Here is a 19,357-nt window from a genome sequence, read left to right as displayed (position 1 = left end):
AGACAGGCCCATCATTATAGTTGCTATGATAGGAAACACTATTCTGAATATCAAAAATATACATTGTTTATTTATTTTTTTTTTAAATCAGATAATTTTTATTAACAAATTTTTCTTAACATAAAATCAAACAATTGACAAAACAACAGCAACACAATAACAATTCAAAGCAAATATGGAGACACAATCCGACACATAAAGAGGGAGGGGGGAAGTCCATTAGGACCCCCCGCTAAATCTCCCGAACCTCCTTTGATTTCCATGTAAAGAATAGCATTCAGGGGATCAAGGAAACAGAGAAAGTTGAAGTGAGAGATCTGTTCCTAATCAGAGACGGGGAGGGAAGGCCAGGTGTGTCCAACCATGCCCCCCAAACTTTTTCAAATTTAGTTTGGGCCTTTCTCTGTATATATAAGCCCCTCTCCAGCCTAATAGTATTATTAACTCTAGATATCAATTCCACTAGAGAAGGAGGACTCGGGTCCAACCAATGATAAGTAATCAATTTTCTTGCCTGGTATAAAACCCTGGACAACCCTATAAAATCCGGGCTTTCCGTGTCCACACCCTCCCCCAAAAGACCTAGGAGGCAAACTAATGGTGATTGCAGAAGTGCAATAGAATACACCCGGCCAAGCAAGGACAGTACCTGACTCCAGTAATTGGCTAACTCCTGACATTCCCACATCATATGCAGGAGATGTGCGGGTTCCATACTACAGTGGGGGCATTTGGCATCAGAACGGATATGCATACGGAACAGTCTCTGTGGAGTCCTATAGACCCTATGCAAGAGATAAATATGAAGACAGTCTCTGTGCTTCACTAGGGGACAGTGCTGGGGTTAGGGCTAACACATCTCGCCAGGTTTCCTCATCAACCGCACCAACATCCCCCTCCCACCTTTCCCTAGTCTTGTCCGGGAAATCCTCCAAGTATGCCATTAATAACTGTCGGTACAGTGTAGATATCATTCCCTTAGTAATAGATCCCATAAGAGTATGTTGCAGTGCGGGGTGTAGTCCAACTGTAAGGGGGGTACGTCTAGTCTGAACATGGAAGGCATGACGAAGCTGAAGATACTGATAAATCACACCTGGGGTATAGAAAAATCACTCTGAAGGTCTGCAAAGGTCTTAAATATCCCGTTATCTAGGATATGACTAAGGGACAGGACACCCTTATCCCTCCACCCCTCGAAACCCGTTAGCACAGTAAATTCAATCAAGCGATTATTATGCTACAGAGGAGTAAATGTAGTAAAGCCACAAGTACCTAACAGTTTCTTCCCCCTATCCCATACCTTGTATAAGAGGGCTAAAGTGGGGAGTCGAGAACGAGCTGTTGGTAGGGGACCAGCCTCCAAAACAGCCACCGGAACAGTCCAAGGGGTATCTTGCACACATAGATGGCCCGATCTCACCGAGCCCAGCGGACGTCCCCATCCCTGAAGCTGCTGCAATTGCGCTGCCAAAAAGTAAATCCAGGCATTCGGAACTGCCAAGCCCCCCTCTGTCTTGTCCCGGTGTAGTGCCTCTAGACTGATGCATGCTCCCATCTTCTGCCAAATTAATTCCCTGAAAATACTATGAATTTTCCTAAAGTATTGCATTGGTATCCACACTGGAGAATTGTGAAGGAGATATAATAATTGTGGCATAAGGACCATTTTAAGTAAGTTACAGCGCCCTACTACGGAAAGGGAGAGTTTACACCAGGAGTCCACTTTACGTCGCATTTTAGTTATGAAGGGTTCTAAATTTAGAGACAAAAACGACACAGGTCTGGCAGATACCACCACCCCCAGATATTTAAAGGAGTCTACCCTCTGCAAAGGAAGTCTGTCAGTTAGTAGCGACTGCGGTAGCAGGTCAATTGGTAGCAAGACCGATTTGTCCCAATTTATTCGTAGTCCAGACCAAGCCCCAAAATCCTGTATTATAGCCATTACCCATGGGAGCGAGGAAGTCACATCTCCCAGATATAAAAGCATGTCATCAGCATACAACGATACTTTTTCTTCTAGGTCACCACATTGGAAGCCCACAAAATCCGAGGCATCCTGCAGAATGCAGGCTAGGGGTTCAATAGCTAGGGCAAATAATAAGGGAGACAGTGGGCAACCCTGTCTGGTGCCCCTGCTCAATTGAATACGCTGTGACAACGTCCCATTCACCCGCAGTCTGGCCCCCGGGAGATGATATAGCAATTGAACGTAGGTTAAAAACTGAGGTCCAAACCCCATCGCCCTGAGGATAGCCCATAAATAAGTCCACTCGACACTGTCAAAAGCTTTGGCAGCGTCAAGCGACAACACTGCCCTAGAGCCAGTAGAGGCCGAGGCCAGCTGCAGGTTAAGAAATAACCGTCTGAGGTTGATAGCTATTGAGGAGTTAGGAATAAAACCAGACTGATCAGGATGGATCAGCTCCCTAACAACCCCCGATAGGCGAGTCGCTAGAATTTTAGCTAGTAACTTGACATCAACCGTCAAAAGAGAAATGGGTCTGTAGGAGTCTGGGTAGACTAGATCCTTCCCCGGTTTGGGCAGGAGCACTACTACAGCTTCACTCATGGAACCCGGGAGTTTCCCAGACTCCAGCGCATCCTGAAATGTTTTGAGTAAATGGGGTAACAAAATTTCTCCATATTGCTTATAAACCTCTCCTGGTAGACCATCCATCCCAGGGGCCTTGTCATTTGGAAGGGACTGGACCGCCTCCTCAAGTTCAGTGATGGACAGCACTTCCTCCAGATGATTTCTGGTGGAGTCGGACAAACAAGGCAGAGCAATACCACGTAGGTATTCATCCACAGCCTCTGGAGTGGCTGTCAATCTAGAGGAATATACATCTGCAAAGTGGGAGTACATGGCTGTTACTATATCAGCATTCGAGGTCATCACTGTCCCATCACTACTTTCCAGTCTTGCAATATGCGAGGAACTCCCCTGAGCCCTAATGACTACTGACAGCAAATGTCCTGCACTCTCCCCCTCCGCAAAGAAACGCTGTTGAGTAAAAAAGCGTTTATTCGTGGCCATGTCCATTAAATGATCCCTATACTCAGTCGCCACAGACTCCCAAGCCTGCCTAAGTCTCTCTGTGGGTGCATTAAGGTATACCTGCTCAGCTTGCTTTACCTGGGCCAATAACGTTTCCGTCAGCTGTCTGCTACTAGTCTTTTTGGAGCTAATCTCCCATATATAAAGCCCCCCTATATAAGCTTTAAATGTATCCCAGACTACAGCTGACGAGGACGACCCCGCATTAAATGCAAAAAATTCACTCAGGGACACAGACAATGAAGCGCCCACCAATTGGACCCAAAAAGGTTGAACTTTCCATAGAGCTCTAGAGCCTGACATAGGCTCCCCCAGAGATAAACTCTGAGTAGAGAATGGTCAGACACACTCCGGGGTTCATAGGAAACGCAATCAACCAGCGGCAAAAGCAGCTTGTTGGCCAGTGCCAGATCAATTCTGGACAGTGAACCATAGGAGGAGGAGTAACAGGAGTATTGTCTGGTGTCTGGGTATCGCAAGCGCCATATATCAACCAACCCGACCTCTGCAATTAACTTATATAGAGAAGTAGGAGTCGCAGTTTGGGGGGATAGAGCCCGTGTGGAACTTATCTAAATGAGGAGAAAGGTATGAATTGAAATCCCCAATAAGAAGGGCAGGGACCCCAGGAGCACCTGAGAGCAGTGGAAGTATGCGTTTAATAGCCAAGCCTGAATAAGGCAGTGGTATATATAATGCTATAAGATGTAATGGCTGGGAATAGATTGCACAACTAATACTAACATATCTACCCTCCTCATCCTCCACCACCTTCGTACTACATTGTTTATTCTAGCACAACATCTCTGCTTGTGAGTGCAGATGCCAGAACCCCCTCCCAACAAATATCTGAATATTAATCAATAATCCTAACCAACAAAGCATGAAATAGTTTCAAGGCTGCAGTTCCAGCACACTCCAAATGGTTTATTCTTCCACAGGCACATATGCTATGGCCAAATGAAGGGGAAGACACAGCATGGTGACAAATCATACACAGAGCTCCTTTAATCTCATTTACTGCTCCAAGACATGAAGGCTAGAACAATATATGTATGTAAAGTATCACTGAACAGAAATAGGCGAAATCCCTTTGTCAGCCAAGTAACCCAATGACGGAAATGTGCTCTGTCAAGAGTGTCCATGTTTCTTCACCTATGCTTTAAGGCTTACGAGCACTGGGTTTTTAACTTGCCTTTTTTTCTACTTTTGCCCAACCTGGCAAGGTAATACTTAATGGGATTACAAAAAAGAAATCTGAGAAAAAGCTGGAAATAGGGCTGGGTTATTAACTTCAACATCAGCTCAGTTAACCGTTGCCCACATTGATTATTTCAGTTATTGTGCACACATACCATGCTGTCTCATACTGCCATTGACTAAAGAATGCATCACTAACTGTATATTGGCCAACCAGGATTGCTAATAGGGGAATAACCAAAACGGAAATTCTGAGATATAGAAGTAGGGAGTGTGGCAAGTAAAAGTGGAGTATCCTAGAATAATAGTTTATTCATCCTATTTGAGGTAAAATGTTCAGTTAATCATGATTTTGATTTGGTTCATAATAGCCCAAGCCTTGGTGAAATTCAGACCATGAAAAAGGATAAGCACACATGATAAAGTGAAATAAAAGACCAGTCATACAACTGTAATAAAACAGTTTATAATACAAAATAAAAAAGGCATTGCAATGGTACAGACTAATATTTCACAACATACTGTATGCCTCTCATTCCCATTTAACTATGTATATGTGCATGGTGGACACCATGAACCTGGGAAGCAGTGAAATAAAATGTAGCATCCTTACTCCAAAGTAAGAAAATATTCACACATGGCAGACTTGTAAAACATTCTGCAACAAGACACGTTTACGCATTCACGTTTAGTTTCTTATCCCTATTCAGATGGATGGACCCTCAGAAATATCTGCGACAAATCAGCCTTGTGCAAACAAACTAAAAAGGATGAAATTCTGTGTGTGGTTCTTTCATTGTATTTCCCCCATGTAAAGTCTTTTGTCACTGGAAGCAGAGAGAACTGTAAAAGACAAAAGAAATAAAAGTAGGATTATTGAATGATATGATATAAGAAAAAAAAAATATATAAAAAAAATTATATATATATATATATATATATATATATATATATATATATATATATATATATATATATATATATATATATATATATATATATATATATATACACACACACACACACACTAGCTGTTACCCGCGACTTCGTCTGCGGTGATTGTAGAAGTGGGTATATACAGGCGTGGGTAAGGTTTTCGTACTGTGTATAAGGTATGGGATATGAAATGTACATTTGAGACTTTTGTGTTGAAGTTACTTTGTATTTGAGCTGCTATACGGTGTTGTTATAAACTGTACATAGTGTCTTTGGGACAGAAGTATTTGAAGTTAACCCTTTCCCGCCGATGGCATTTTTTGATGTTCGTTTTTGACTCCCCTCCTTCTAAACCCCATAACTTTTTTATTTCTCCGCTCCCAGAGCCATATGAGGTCTTAATTTTTCCTGGGACAAATTTTTCTTCCTGATGCCACCATTATTTATTCTATATAATGTACTGGGAAGCAGGGAAAAAATTCTGAATGGGGTGGATTTGAAGAAAAAATGCATTTCTGCGACTTTCTTACGGGCTTTGGTTTTACGGCGTTCACTGTGCAACCAAAATGACATGTCCCCTGTATTCTGTGTTTCGTTACGACTCCGGGGATACCAAATTTATATGGTTTTATTTACATTTTGACCCCTTAAAAAAAATCCAAAACTGTGTTAAAAAATTTTTTTTTTTTTAAAAGTCGCCATATTCCGACAGCCGTAACTTTTTTATACGTGCGTGTACGGGGATGTATAGGGCGTCTTTTTTTGCGGGACCGGGTGTACTTTGTAGTTCTACCATTTTCGGGAAATGTTATTGCTTTGATCACTTTTTATTCAAATTTTTATCAGAATCAAAACAGTGAAAAAATGGCGGTTTGGCATTTTTGACCATTTTTCCCGCTACGGCGTTTACCGAACAGGAAAAATATTTGTATAGCTTTGTAGAGCGGGCGATTTCGGACGTGGGGATACCTAACATGTATGTGTTTCAAAGTTTTTAACTACTTTTATATGTGTTCTAGGGAAAGGGGGGTGATTTGAATTTTTAATCCTTTTTATTTATTTTTTTATATTTTTTTTTAAACTTTTTTTTTTTGCATTTATTAGACCTCCTAGGGGTATTGACATGGGTGGGTGGTGTCGCGGATTGTCAGAGCGGTGGGGGTCGGCAAACATGGCTGCTCCGGAGCGTTAAAGAGAGCCTCCTGGAGTATCGTTAAGGTGAGGGGCAAAGTGGTAAAGTATATGTATATGAGATTGTGTGGGGTTAGGGGCTAGGCTGCAGAGGGCAATATGAATTGTGTGGCTTGCTATGGTCCAAAGTGTGTGAGATTGCAGAGATGGTGGTGTGAGTTCGGGTTTTGTGAGGGTCCTGGTACAAACGTATGTGCGCTATTGTGATGAAAAGTAGCCTATTGTTTAATCGGGTGTATTAACTATGTTTGTGGAAAATTTCAGCCAAATCGGTGGAGCGGTTTTTCCGTGATTGAGGAACAAACATCCGAACATGCAAACACACAAACCCACAAACTTTCACATTTATAATATTAATAGGATATGGTATATATATATATATATATACACACACATACATATATATATCCTACAGGCAAAGTAACTGAATTGGGGTCATGTGTGTGATAAGATTCGACCAGTAAAACACATGTATAGTACTCCCATCTATTCATGAAAGCAGACAAGGTTTCATTATTTAACCAGTTCAAGACCTGAGCATTTTCTGCAGTTCATGACCAGAGACAATTTCAAGTTTTTTAGTATGTGCACTTTTTAAAGCTAATGTTTTTTCTGTTTGGGATATTCAAATAGTTTTTGTGAGGAGCACTTGTAATTAAAAAAAAAGAAAAAAGGAAATTACAATGGCTGCAATTACCAATACAATAAGTAAAATGGTCCTGCTGCTACCCGTTACAAAAATAAAGCAGATTATGAACAACTATGTTAGTAGCCTTAAGGCAAACTATAGCTCACCTTTTCCAGCTTATACTTATACACTGTGGAAAAACTGTTTTTCTGTTGCAGGTTTTGCCATGTTTTTGAGGGCAAACCCAGGAGTGCAATGGCAAATATAAAGAAATCTTTTAGGGCTAGTTCACACAGGGACATGGAGGAGGATTTTGACAGCGGAATCCACATCCATAATCCTCCTCCATACAAATGTTAGTCTATGTAGACTGCTAGCTTTTTTTTCTGCTAGCAGCGTTTCCGCCTGAAAAAAGCAATAGAAATGAATGGGAGGCAAAAACTGCACGGTTTTAGCAAAAATAAGCGACACTTTTTTTTGCAAAGAACCGCATGGAAAAAAATGTGACGCAGTGTTTTCAGCCATTCACTTTACAGGAAGGGAAAAAGAGCTTTTTTTTAAAGCTGTTTTTATTATAAAAAAAAAAAAAAAAAAAAAGCTCCAAAAAAAGCTTCCTAATTAGGAAGCTTTTTTTCCGGTGCCAAAATAAGCCACACGTTATTTAAGTGTGAGCTAACCCTTATACTTCTTCCTTCTGCTCAATCTCGTCTTGGCTTTAGCAAACAAAAAACACACAACGCAGCAAAATCATTATAAGAAAAAAAGAAAAAAGAAAAAAAAGCTTTTCTGCAACGTGGAGCCTTAGCTTTTAGCAAGATGTAAATATACCATTGCAAACTCACCAACTGACTCTTCAGGATGGAAAACTACTTCGTTGACAGATCCAGCGTGTCCTGGAAGTTTATATAAAATCCTGCGGGATGTAGTGTCCCAAACATAGACAAATCTGTTTGGAAGTAAGTAAGAAGGTGAAACCTTGGATTCTTTATTTGTAAACAGGAGAGATAAGGTAAGGCAGATGATGGGAAACATGTTGTAGATGATACATACCGGTCTGCTGACCCTGCTGCTATCTTACTGCCATCAGAAGACCATGAACAGCGCAGCAAATTCTGGAATATAAACAGAGCCTGTTATTCATCTCAACTTTCTGGCCAGTCAATCTGGTATAGTGCAGATGGTGCTGTTGTTACCAACCTTTTCAAAATTGTGCACGTTTCCTTGGAAGATTTTCACACACCTTTCCTTTGGTGCAAAAGGGCGAATATCCCATACACGAACTAAGATCAAAAGATATACATTGGTGAGCTTTGTTGTTTATTTTCTCTATTCTCACAACACTTGCAGTACACATTGCATGCCAGGTCATAGCATAGGCACAGAGGCCTCAAGGTAGAAGTTTGTGCTGAGCGTACTGGTCAGCAGACAATTTGGTGAAATACATGGTTGTATGAATTAGATGTTAGATGTTCCAGGTATAACTTTGATTTTTCAGTTTCTAAGTATATAGATAAGGGGGCTAGATCTAAATATCTATTTTAATCTGCTGAGTGGATACTATAACATGCTGACTACAGAACACATATAGTGTATTTTTATTTTAAATAATGAAAATGGCTAAATTAACTTAAAGGAAACATCACGTATGCTAAACTGCTGCTCTACTTGACTTGTCCCTCACTACAGAAGTATAGATAGGTTTGTGTGACTAGTCATGTCAGGATCACCAGAAAGGAAACCGATTGTTGAAGGGACTTTGTGCTTGGTGCATACTATGTAACTTTTAGTAGTCCGAACCTACTTAGTATCTAAAAGAGGACTGTAATTGTATAATAAAGAGGCAAAAGTATTCAGCAAAGTGCTGTGGCCCTTCACTTCTTAATCTGTGCTTGCCCTCTACAGAGTAATGCATGGACTAACACTAAGGAACCGTTCACAAAAAGGAATTAAATGCCGATTCCGCCTCCCATTGTTTTCAAATCTTTCTGTGGATCGAGACCCTGTGCTGATTAGGCCCATTCATCTGAGCCTATACAGGAGCAGAAGAAAGCAGTAATTGAATATGGACATTGGCCATTGCGGTTAGGTGAACAGCCCCTAAGGGTCAGTACAGCTGCCCCTTACTCTGAGGAGAAATGTGTTGTTAAACACAATCAAAAGCCACAAAACTTGGCGGAGCACTTCTACACCTATGTTTTAGCAAACAACAGGGTTCTCAGCACCCATACTACATCAAAGTGTCCGACATGTTTTAAAATAATAAGTAACCTTCAAGAGACAACAGCAATCTACTAAAAGTTTCTCAGTCCAGAAACTCTCTGGCCTTCAACCGATACGCTACGGTTTCAATGCCTTGCATATAATTTTATAGCTATTTAAGGTTTATTTTTTCATAAATTGATAGTACTCATTGGTATAGGAAGTTTTGTAGAATATTTTAATTGAAAAGATCCCACACGATGTTGCGTCCCAAAAAGTACATAAATCTGTCTAAAATAAAGTTTAAAAAAAGTGAAGCTTTGTTTTCATGAGGGTATGAGAAAGATACTCTGATTGCTGGTTTAGGATTACACACGGTAATATTCATGTATTGCAGTGTATAACAGCTGTCAGCCAATCTCAACTATTCAGTCTCACAAAATACCTACATTGAATGAAGGAAAACCGAAGGTCACTGATCAAACACCAGGAAATCAAAGAAACTGATCAGTAACCACCAAAGGAGATATATGTGGGCTGATCAGGGGAGGGAACAGACTTATCAAGATGAGTGACTTCAGCATCTAAGTGGTTACCACCCATAATCGGAGCCATCTCGGACTGTGAGTGCTAAAGTAGGGTGTCAACTGACACCTGCTAAGCGCCTGAACAGGTGCCATGATCATTACATCACAGATCATTGAATAAAAAATTTCCACTAGGCACCATTTCATCATGGGGTTAAACAAAAGTTTTATATCAAATAAACTAGGGCAGCATATTAGAAAGCAGGAGACGCTGAGCTTCAAGACATACAATTTTGTGGGAAGAGATCCAGTAGAACACATAATACAGTAATTTAAATCCCTGCTGTAGCTATGATTATGAAGCCAATTGGAGATTCTTCTCGATGACTGACAGCTATATGCATGTACGTTCATATGCATGTACGTTCATGTAGGAAAGGCTGTCAGTCACTAAATAAAGACACCCATATGACGCCTAATCATAGAAAGAGCATGGATGAAAATGAATGAAATACAAGTTACTGAAACTTTTCCTGCAGAATTATCAATCTGCTCAGCCCTTTTCTCTATAACATGATGCCCACAGACAGGACTGCATGTGATACTGAAATGCTTGTGACCAAGTGTTAACAGAATATGCTGCAAGACCATTCATTTCATCTTTTCAATATCTATATAATATTTTTTGTGCCATACCTGTGTTATCCATAGCATTTGAAAGCAAGTAAGAGCCTTCAGAACTAAGACTCAGGCCTGTCACAGAGTCTCCATGTCCTCGCATCGTGTACATCAGTTTATTCTGCCTCAAATCCCAAACCTTAGAGACAAGGGAAAATGTGTAACTTACAAATAAAATAGTTTCATTCAAAACCACACACAGTTTTAAGATGATGCCTGGAAAAGCATTAAACTGTTTGACATAAATAATTATTAAAAAAAAACAAAGCCAGATGGTGAAAAAGCAACAAGACTTACCTTAATGTCATTATCAATTCCCCCTGAGATGATCTGGTCACTGGTGTCATTGAATGTAACAGATAAAACCTGATATGTATTTTGGAACGTTTGCACTGCAGCCTTTTTCCTAAAGTCCCAGAGCTAACGCAAAAATAAAAGATTAAAATCAGAGTGTATTAATGTTATGCAAACATTTTTAAGACAAACATAATTTGCAGTCACTTTAGTGTCAAATATAAGCAACATTTTAGATCCCCCACAACCATTCTATTACTTCAACTGCATCTGATATCCATGTGTCCTAAAAAGCCTGTTAAAAGGAATGTGTAGACACTAAACTGCCTATTGTTTAAAGGGATTCTACCATTAAAAACTTTTTCTTTGTCGTTGACACGTCGGAATAGCCTTAAAGAGGACCTTTCACCATTTTTCCCAAAGGCAGTGTTATATACTGCCGGAAAGCTGACAGTGCGCTGAGTTCAGCGCACTGTCGGCTTTCCCGATCTATGCCCGGTGTGAAGAGCTTACGGTCCGGTACCATAGCTCTTCTATGGTCAGAAGGGCGTTTCTGACTGTTAGCCAGGAACGTCCTTCTGCCTCGCGGCGCCAATCGCGCTGTGCTGTGGAGCGGGGAGGAACGCCCCCTCCCGCTCCTGATAATACTCGTCTATGGACGAGCACTGCGAGCAGAGGGAGGGGGCGTTCCTCCCCGCTCCACAGCACAGCGCAATTGGCGCCACGAGGCAGAAGGACGTTCCTGGCTAACAGTCAGAAACGCCCTTCTGACCATAGAAGAGCTACGGTACCGGACCGTAAGCTCTTCACACCGGGCACAGATCGGGAAAGCCGACAGTGCGCTGAACTCAGCGCACTGTCAGCTTTCCGGCAGTATATAACACTGCCTTTGGGAAAAATGGTGAAAGGTCCTCTTTAAGAAAGGCTATTCTCCTATCTTTAGATGTCTTCTCCGCCCCACCGTTCGGTTAAAGCTCCGTTTTCCGTTGGTATGGAAATGAGTTCTCTTGCAGCACCGGAGGCGGGCCCCAGCACTGAAACAGCACTAAGGGTAGGAGAAGAATAGTCTTTCTTAAGGCTATTCCGACGTGTCAACGACAAATAAAAAGTTTTTAATGGTAGAATCGCTTTAAATCACATCTCCATGTTAAACATATTTTGTATGTTGAATTCAAATTCCAAATGCAAACTCTTGTTAAATAAGCCTAAAAGCGTCATACTTATTGTTTCCTAGAGATCGTCCATTGGCAATAGTCATTCCAAAGGAGAGCATTCTATGCATTGCAGACATCTCAACCTACAAATATTTCTGGCCACTCAAGGAGCCGCCATTTATGGAAGAAAATGAGTCAGGAACTGACAAGCCACCACCGCCACCATCTTGGCCTCTTATGTACAAGACTTTTCTGTATTTTGCCACATAAGCTCCACCCTACCAGGTGGAATCTTTTGCAACTGTCCCCCTCCGGAAGGAAGCGCTACTACGGAGGCGCGGGATTTGAAGACCTCAAGCCGGAAGAAGACCAATAGGAAGCTGGACCAGACGGGACCAGAGGGCATCGCTCCAAGAAGAAAGAAGAGGTAGGCGTGCCCGAAGATGACGCGGCATCGTGCATCACCGCCCCCGATGCACGTTCAGTAAGATTTGCATATATGTTTTTATATTTTTATTTTAAAACGGGACGGGAGATTAAAATTGCATTTAAGGGGCCTGAATAGCCTTTTTAAAGGCTATTCACACATATGTGGGGCTCTATTAGCGTAATTTTGCTGATAGAGCCCCTTTAAGAAAAAAATAAAAAAAAATTTCTAGCGACACATTCCGTTTAAGAAGTCCACTCCATAAACAATATAAAGCAGTTTACCCACCTTCACAGTACCATCGTCACTCCCTGTACAGATTAGCTGGGGACCCCGTCTGGCAGGGTAACAGGAATTCACAAATGATGTGTGCCCCTTCAGCCGCTTCACTCTCTCTCCAGTTTCACAGTCCCAAATTGCAACTGTTTTATCAGTTGAAGCAGAAAACAGTAAGCTGAAAGATAAAATATGCAGGAATTCAGCATAATATTATAATGTTAGAATCTACTAAGCAACTGACAATATAGCCACACAGTAAAGCAAAGTAAACAAAGAAAAATTGCAATAACAGATGTCATCTGCGTGCTGCCCATGCAGCACAGCTGCAAAACCAGACAGAAATAGGCCCTGTCCTGAGTTTAGTGGCCTGTACTGTCGGCCCACACAACAGGATCATGTAATATCCTGTGTGTGGGCTGACAGTGTGCACAGTGTGCTGACAGAAATTAGTAGGTCAGTGTGCTAACCTGGACAGCTTACTGAACTTGCCCACGGCTGTCTGCAAGGGCCCTAACAGCATTACTGCTATTCCTACTGCATAAAATGAGATTCATATCACACATTTTGATCAGACTGTGTCAGCCCATCTGCCAGCAATAAGGTTTGAAAATGTGCACACAGTTCATATTGTTTGGAAGTGCAAACTAATTTTGTTTCTCTTGAAAAGATTTTAAAAAAAAAAACTAAGGAAGGTAATATTGGCTAAATAATATATAATGTGGAATAGGTACATACCCTGTTTCCCCGAAAATAAGACAGTGTCTTATATTAAATTATCTTCCAAAATATATGACCTGTCTTATTTTTGGGGGATGTCTTATGGAGCGGCTGGAGCGGGGGACAATCGGCAGTCATGCCGACGCTTCCTTAACGGAGTGCCGGCATGACTGCCGGTTGGTGGTGGTGCAAGAGGTGGTGGTGGGGGGGGGGGAGGTATGCTAGTTACCTTCCCCATCTTCATAGCAGCGCTGGTGCTGCTGTTGGTCACAGTGGTGGAAGTGGTTGGCGGGGCTTAGCAGAGATTAGCGAGGCTTCCGGCGGTTCTGCTGGAGAGCCTCACTTAGTGGGCATTGCAGCCCGGCTGAACGCTGTGCTCCGTGTGCACAGGAAAGCTGGCTGCCTCCTCTGCTGTGATACCACTGTTCCGGCTGCTGTGGGATGAGCTGGGAGAGTGGACTCCACGCAGCATACGATGCTTTCCCAGCTCATCTTACAGCAGCAGGAACAGTGGTATCACAGCAGAGGCAGCAGCCGGCATACCTGTGCACACGGAACATCGTGCACAGTGTTCTGCCGGCTGAAGTGTTTTTGGGGATGTCTTATTTTCGGGGGGTGCCTTATATTAGGCAATTTAACAAAACCTCCCCCCATGCCTTACTTTTGGGGGATGTCTTATTTTCGGGGAAACAGGGTAATGAATCAAAACAATCCGTTCTTTTGATAAGTCATCATTGTGTCATTCTTTAAGATCCTTGTATCCCAGGTAAGAGTTAGGCTACGTTCACACAATCATTATAAAATGTCCATTGCCACAGGACTAGAGCAACGGACATTAACGGCAATAGTGTCTGATGCAGACTGGCCCCCATGTCTCTATTCACTCTAATGTAAAAACCTAACAAAAAGATTTGGTCTATCATGTTCCTATCATGTCCTACATGCACAACTTTTTCTTCCACGACAAAAGTAAAGAAATATAATGGAGGAAAACTTCCTTTAGGTTTTTACATTGCAGTGAATAGGAAGAAACGAGATGGAGAGGACTCAGTTTACATCAGTTGCTCTTATCCTATGACGCATGAGAGCAACAGACGTTCATAACAGTAGTGTGAATATTCACATTGAGCAGAGGAATTGTATTCACACCAATAATGACAAAATACTGTAGACGTTAGGAGCTAGTTAAAACAGAGAAGGACACATCCCCAGAATTGTCTGCACAAGTTCAGAGACAGTTTGCTGCATTTATATAGAACAAGCTGTAGTACAAATAGGCTGTGTAAAAAATAAAAAAGTAATCGCCTGGAGGCTGAAGTGCCACTGTCTGCTTTCCCGATCTGTGCCCCGGGTAAAGAGCTATCGGTCCCGGTACCGTAGCTCTTTACAGTCAGAAGGGCATTTCTGACAGTCTGTCAGGAACGCCCTTCGCCACAGCAGCACCCATCACGTTGTACAGTGTGATGCGGGGAGGAACGTCCCCTCCCTCTGCTCACAGTACTCGTCCATAGACGAGTATTATCAGGAGGGGAGGAGGCCTTCCTCCCCGCTCACACTGTACAGCACAATAGGCGCTGCTGTGGAGAAGGATGTACCCGACTGACTGTCAGAAACGCCCTTCTGACTGCAAGGAGCTACGGTACCGGGACCGATAGCTCTTTACCTGAGGCATAGATTGGGAAAGCAGACAGTGCGCTTTCCAGCAGTATATAGAACTGCCTGTGCCCCAACCCATGAAAGGTCCTCTTTAATAGTCAAATAGCTGGCCCAAGGGGGCTGCACCATGTAGATTTAGGCAGCTGTTGAATCCTTAGTTTGTGCTCCCTTTTCTCCTAATCCCCATTCCCTTCTTATGTGTTCCCATGTTCATTCATTTTTTTAATGTCACCTCATTATCTTTCTCCTTTGAGTGTTACGTCTGTCATATGGGATATAGTGCTGTATCTGCACGCCCCACCAGAAAGCTCATCATGTCTTGCATCTGCAGGAAGTGTTGAACTACGCTTACAAGTTTTGATTTACTGTTATATTTCGATGCCTCCACACTCTTTTTTTCCTGCAGGAAGATTAAAGGGGTTGTCCAGGAAAAACTATTTTTTCTCTGAAGGCCAGAAGAAGTTCAAGAAGAAAACAAAAACAAAAAAGAAAAACCAAAACAATAAACACCCTACTCAACTGTCCCCAGTGCTCTGGTGTCCCAGGCCGCTGTTTGGTCTGCAGCGACCTGGGGCTTGTTCTGGCAGAAGTCCCCACCGCAAGCGACTGAAGATGCCAATAAGAAATATGAAGACCTTTGATGTAGTGACTTGACTGTACTACTGCATCTCCGCTCCCATTTTAATAAATGCAAACCTTCTTAGTTTTGCAGCTACACATTTATCATTGTTCCCTAAAATGTGCTAGTTTTGCTCTGGAGCAATTTGACTGACAGCCCCCAAGCTCTTCTATCTCTATCTATAGCTTTTGTTTTATTTTTATCCATTGAGACAGAGCTGAAAATTAATGGTCAGTGCATGAATTGCTAACTTACCTGCCGTCTGTATTATAATGCAATTCCATCACCGCCCCACTGTGACCCTTTAAAGTTGCATAGTTTTCACAGTCCCCATAAACATTCCACAAAACTGCAAACACAAAAAAGAAAACCAAACATTCATAAGCGCAGATTACTTCAAACAATATAATTCACACACTGAATCCCACCTACTTGCAAGTAAAAGCAATCAGAAACCTGTTAGGGGATTCCTCTCCCTTGACATACAGTATTTTAGGGAAAGCCTGTACAATGATAAATAGTTTGAAGCCACCCATTACCAATGAAGAATAACAGCAGCCTCTGGCTCTAGTGCTTCTGAAACCATGAGGTTGGTCTCACTGGCGAGACACAGGTCCTTGCTAGTGTCAGCTTTGGCGCAAAGCTGGGACCTTAAGACAAAATCTGCACTTATAAGGCCAGCCTTGCAATTTATGTGATTAGAAAGGCTGAAGGGCCGGTGAAGACTTCACCATTAAGAGTCCACTGGTCCTAAACCCAGATGCAATTCAGCCTAGGTCTGCTGGTTGAATCCTTTAAAAATGACCTTTCATGTCCTCAGGCGGTTTTATATACTATTAGAAAGCAGACAGCGCGCAGAGTTCAGCGCACTGTCGGCTTTCCTGTTGTGCCTTCCAGGACAAGAAATATCGGTGTCGTTAACGATCTCTGCATGATGTCAGAAGGGCATTCCTGACAGTCTAACTGGGCTATGAGGAACATCCCTTGTGACTGTACTCGTCCATAGACGAGTACTGGGGGCGTTCTTCACAGCTTAGCATCATCACTGGGCGGTAAGGAACATCCCTCTCTGACAGTACAGAGCTATAGATGAGTACTGTCAGGAGGGGCTTTCCTCACAGCCAAGCTAGACTGCCAGGAACGCCCTTCTGACAGTGGGCAGAGATTGGTAATGGCACCAATATCTCCAACCCCAGGGCACGTAACGGGAAAGCCAATAATGCAGTGAATTCAGCGCACTGTCGGCTTTCTAACGGTGTATAAAACCGCATGTACACGAGGACAGGAAAGGTCCTCTTTAATCTAGAGATAGTGGTATCAGACTGGTACTGGAGGTTTGAGACTTTACTCTAATCTCCAATCTGATTGTGGGGTGCCTCTGACAGTGTGGCAGGGGTGGGATGGGTAGAAGGCTACGTAAAAAAGTATAACTGTATCCATTATTGCCAGGGGACGATATTACTACCTGCATCGTGGTGGGTGGAACTTCTGCTTGGGTATATTCTGCTGTCTTTGTTTCGCACTGCTGGTGTGTGAGGTGATACTGCACTGTGGTGTTTAGAGTATTTGGAGAAGTATTTTATGTTGTAACTTGCTATCTGGCTCTTCTGGGAGGTATTTGAAATGAATAGTGGGGAAAAAACTGCTCATGTAATGGGCAAAAATAGAATTTCACTTTATGTACAAAATGTACTGTTGAATTCTGAAAAGTATGTTGAAAAATTAGGTATGGTTAGGATCATGCACCCCGAAGACTTCTTAAAGGTGAGCAACTAGTCGGGAAAAATCTTTATTGATGCATCAACAACCTAATATTTACTGCATCAAGTAAAATGCATATAGTTTCACTTTGAAAAAGGTTCAGGTTTCTTTAGCTCATGTTTTATTAGCAGCTAAAAAAATACTTACGGATTAGCCTGTCAAATCCTGCAGATGCCAAAGTCAGTCCATTAGGATGAAATTTGCAGCAGTAAACTTCTCCTTCATGTCCAGATAACAGCATAATAGGAGCTTGGAGACTAGATGATCTTGGTGGGCCCTACAAGTCACAAAAGCAATAAACTAGATGACTCAGCAGTCCCTTTACTGGACCCCTTTTAGTGGAAGAAATAAAACAATTACATAACACGACATCGAACCAGTGCTTTATGAGCCAAACAGGCAGAAACATACATTCAGTGGACAGTAATAAAATGTAGTGATTTATCTAGACAGAACAGAAATTTGTGCTGCACACGCATTTTGTTCCAAGAGTATTGCATAGATTAAATCTAGTGTATCTACCTCTGAGCAACTCGTAAAAGGATGTAAAAAGTGTAATGGCAGCTTTAAAGAGGACCTGTCCCCAAGTAGAAAATTGTAAATATTATACATCATTGGATTCTTGTCAGTCCGATGAACAAATTGGGGCTTTTCTGTTAAAAAAAAAATTCTGTCTACCGATTAAAGAGATATGGCTCCTGGAAGATTATATGTAAAATAGCTCTGTCTCTCCTTTTATTTTCTCATAGTAAAAGATAAGGTTGTCAAGTTTGTTTACTTTAGCAATGGAGGAAAAAGTCCTGCAAGCACAACTTTTTCTACAGTTAGAAAAGTAAACAAACATGAAAATAGTGTCCGTCACATTGCTTACATCAGTGTCAATAGGAAAAGACAAAGTGTGTTCCTTCTGTGCAATAGTTAATGTCTGTTGTGGTCATCCAAGACAGCAACGGACATTAATGGACTAACAATAGTGTGAACCCAGTCTAATTTATCTTGTTAAAACAAAATATTTCCATCAGAGTTTACTTTTTTAAATATTAATCTATGGAGAGGGGAGGAGGAGACTGCTGGAAAAGACATACAAAGAACAGCAGCTTCTACACTTTACTATTCTGTGAGTCAGGTAGCTTTTTAACACTGCTAAGTTTCAAGATAAGAATCTACCACTACACAAAATAATTTAACAGACAGCTCCTTCTCCCCTCTCCATAGACTTCTGTGTGTGAGGTCAATACAGGCAGTGTCTTACGTAAACACACAGTCTTAGTAAAGATAAGGAGAAGAGCAGCCTAATAAGTAGAGAAGGAAACAGATTTCCTTAAGATATTAGAAAGATTATATCCACACGTACTATTCATTTATTAAAAGTTCTTTTATAAAATTGAGAAGGTACACTATGATTTGCATTTAGTTTTTCATAGTGGTAACAGCTGGGCTAGTTATTCAAATGTGTGACAGAGTAAGAAGTTATACTCGCCCATTTGATTCACTGCTGCTCTCAGTACTGTCATGCAGTCCTCCCAAACAGTCTTTATTTGGTAAATGAAAAAACATGTCTGTACAACCCTTCGCCACTGGGGTCAGTAATTGGTTACATTTATATGGGATATGTGTGTGTATATATATATATATATATATATATATATATATATATATATATTATAGGAGAGGGGACAGGGATCAAACCCAACCGATGAAATCTAGCAGAGCAGTCCACACACTGTTCGCCGTACAGTTACTCACCGTTGCCACCACCTCATTTCGCGGCTTTTTGGCCGGCACCGGGACCAGCTCCATTCCCTTCCGCTTGTTCTGTTCGATCATGTCTCACTCCTTTCCCTAAATCTATCGTACAAATAAATGAATAACCCTTCAGCTTTCTAACATTCACTTGGTCCGCACCGTTCCAGCACCGAAAAATGACGTGACCACTTGCGCCAAGCGAATGCATAGGACTGTACGCTGATAGGCTACTAGTAATCACGTGGCAGAAGGGAAGCGGAAAGTGAGAACCGAGTATAGGC

At 41.8% G+C, this 19,357-nt stretch overlaps 1 protein-coding gene across 1 annotated transcript; it reads right to left on the bottom strand.

Moving 5' to 3' along the window:
* Positions 1-4,662: 4,662 nt before the first annotated feature.
* On the bottom strand, positions 4,663-19,251 carry SNRNP40 (small nuclear ribonucleoprotein U5 subunit 40). Its single transcript, XM_075264569.1, has 10 exons — positions 19,077-19,251; positions 17,478-17,607; positions 15,825-15,918; positions 12,587-12,752; positions 10,721-10,843; positions 10,442-10,562; positions 8,217-8,299; positions 8,070-8,131; positions 7,862-7,965; positions 4,663-5,107 (listed from the first exon to the last, which is right to left on the bottom strand). The coding sequence occupies exons 1-10, from the start codon at positions 19,155-19,157 to the stop codon at positions 5,058-5,060; spliced, it is 1,014 nt and encodes a 337-aa protein (XP_075120670.1). The 5' UTR covers positions 19,158-19,251; the 3' UTR covers positions 4,663-5,057.
* Between the last annotated feature and the right edge of the window lie 106 nt (positions 19,252-19,357).

Source organism: Leptodactylus fuscus, chromosome 2, assembly GCF_031893055.1.
Source record: "Leptodactylus fuscus isolate aLepFus1 chromosome 2, aLepFus1.hap2, whole genome shotgun sequence".
Taxonomy (NCBI): domain Eukaryota; kingdom Metazoa; phylum Chordata; class Amphibia; order Anura; family Leptodactylidae; genus Leptodactylus; species Leptodactylus fuscus.
The sequence above is the reverse complement of the archived record's forward strand: the minus strand, read 5'-3'. Positions and strand labels throughout refer to the sequence as shown.

Excerpts from the sequence above, each read along its gene's own strand:
- SNRNP40 (XM_075264569.1), bottom strand. The coding sequence starts at position 19,157 with ATGATCGAACAGAACAAGCGGAAGGGAATGGAGCTGGTCCCGGTGCCG. Across the intron at positions 15,919-17,477 it reads AGGATTTGACAGGCTAATCC|TTTTGTGGAATGTTTATGGG; the intron begins GTAAGTATTTTT and ends TTGTGTTTGCAG. Across the intron at positions 8,300-10,441 it reads AAATGCTATGGATAACACAG|TTCGTGTATGGGATATTCGC; the intron begins GTATGGCACAAA and ends TTTTGATCTTAG.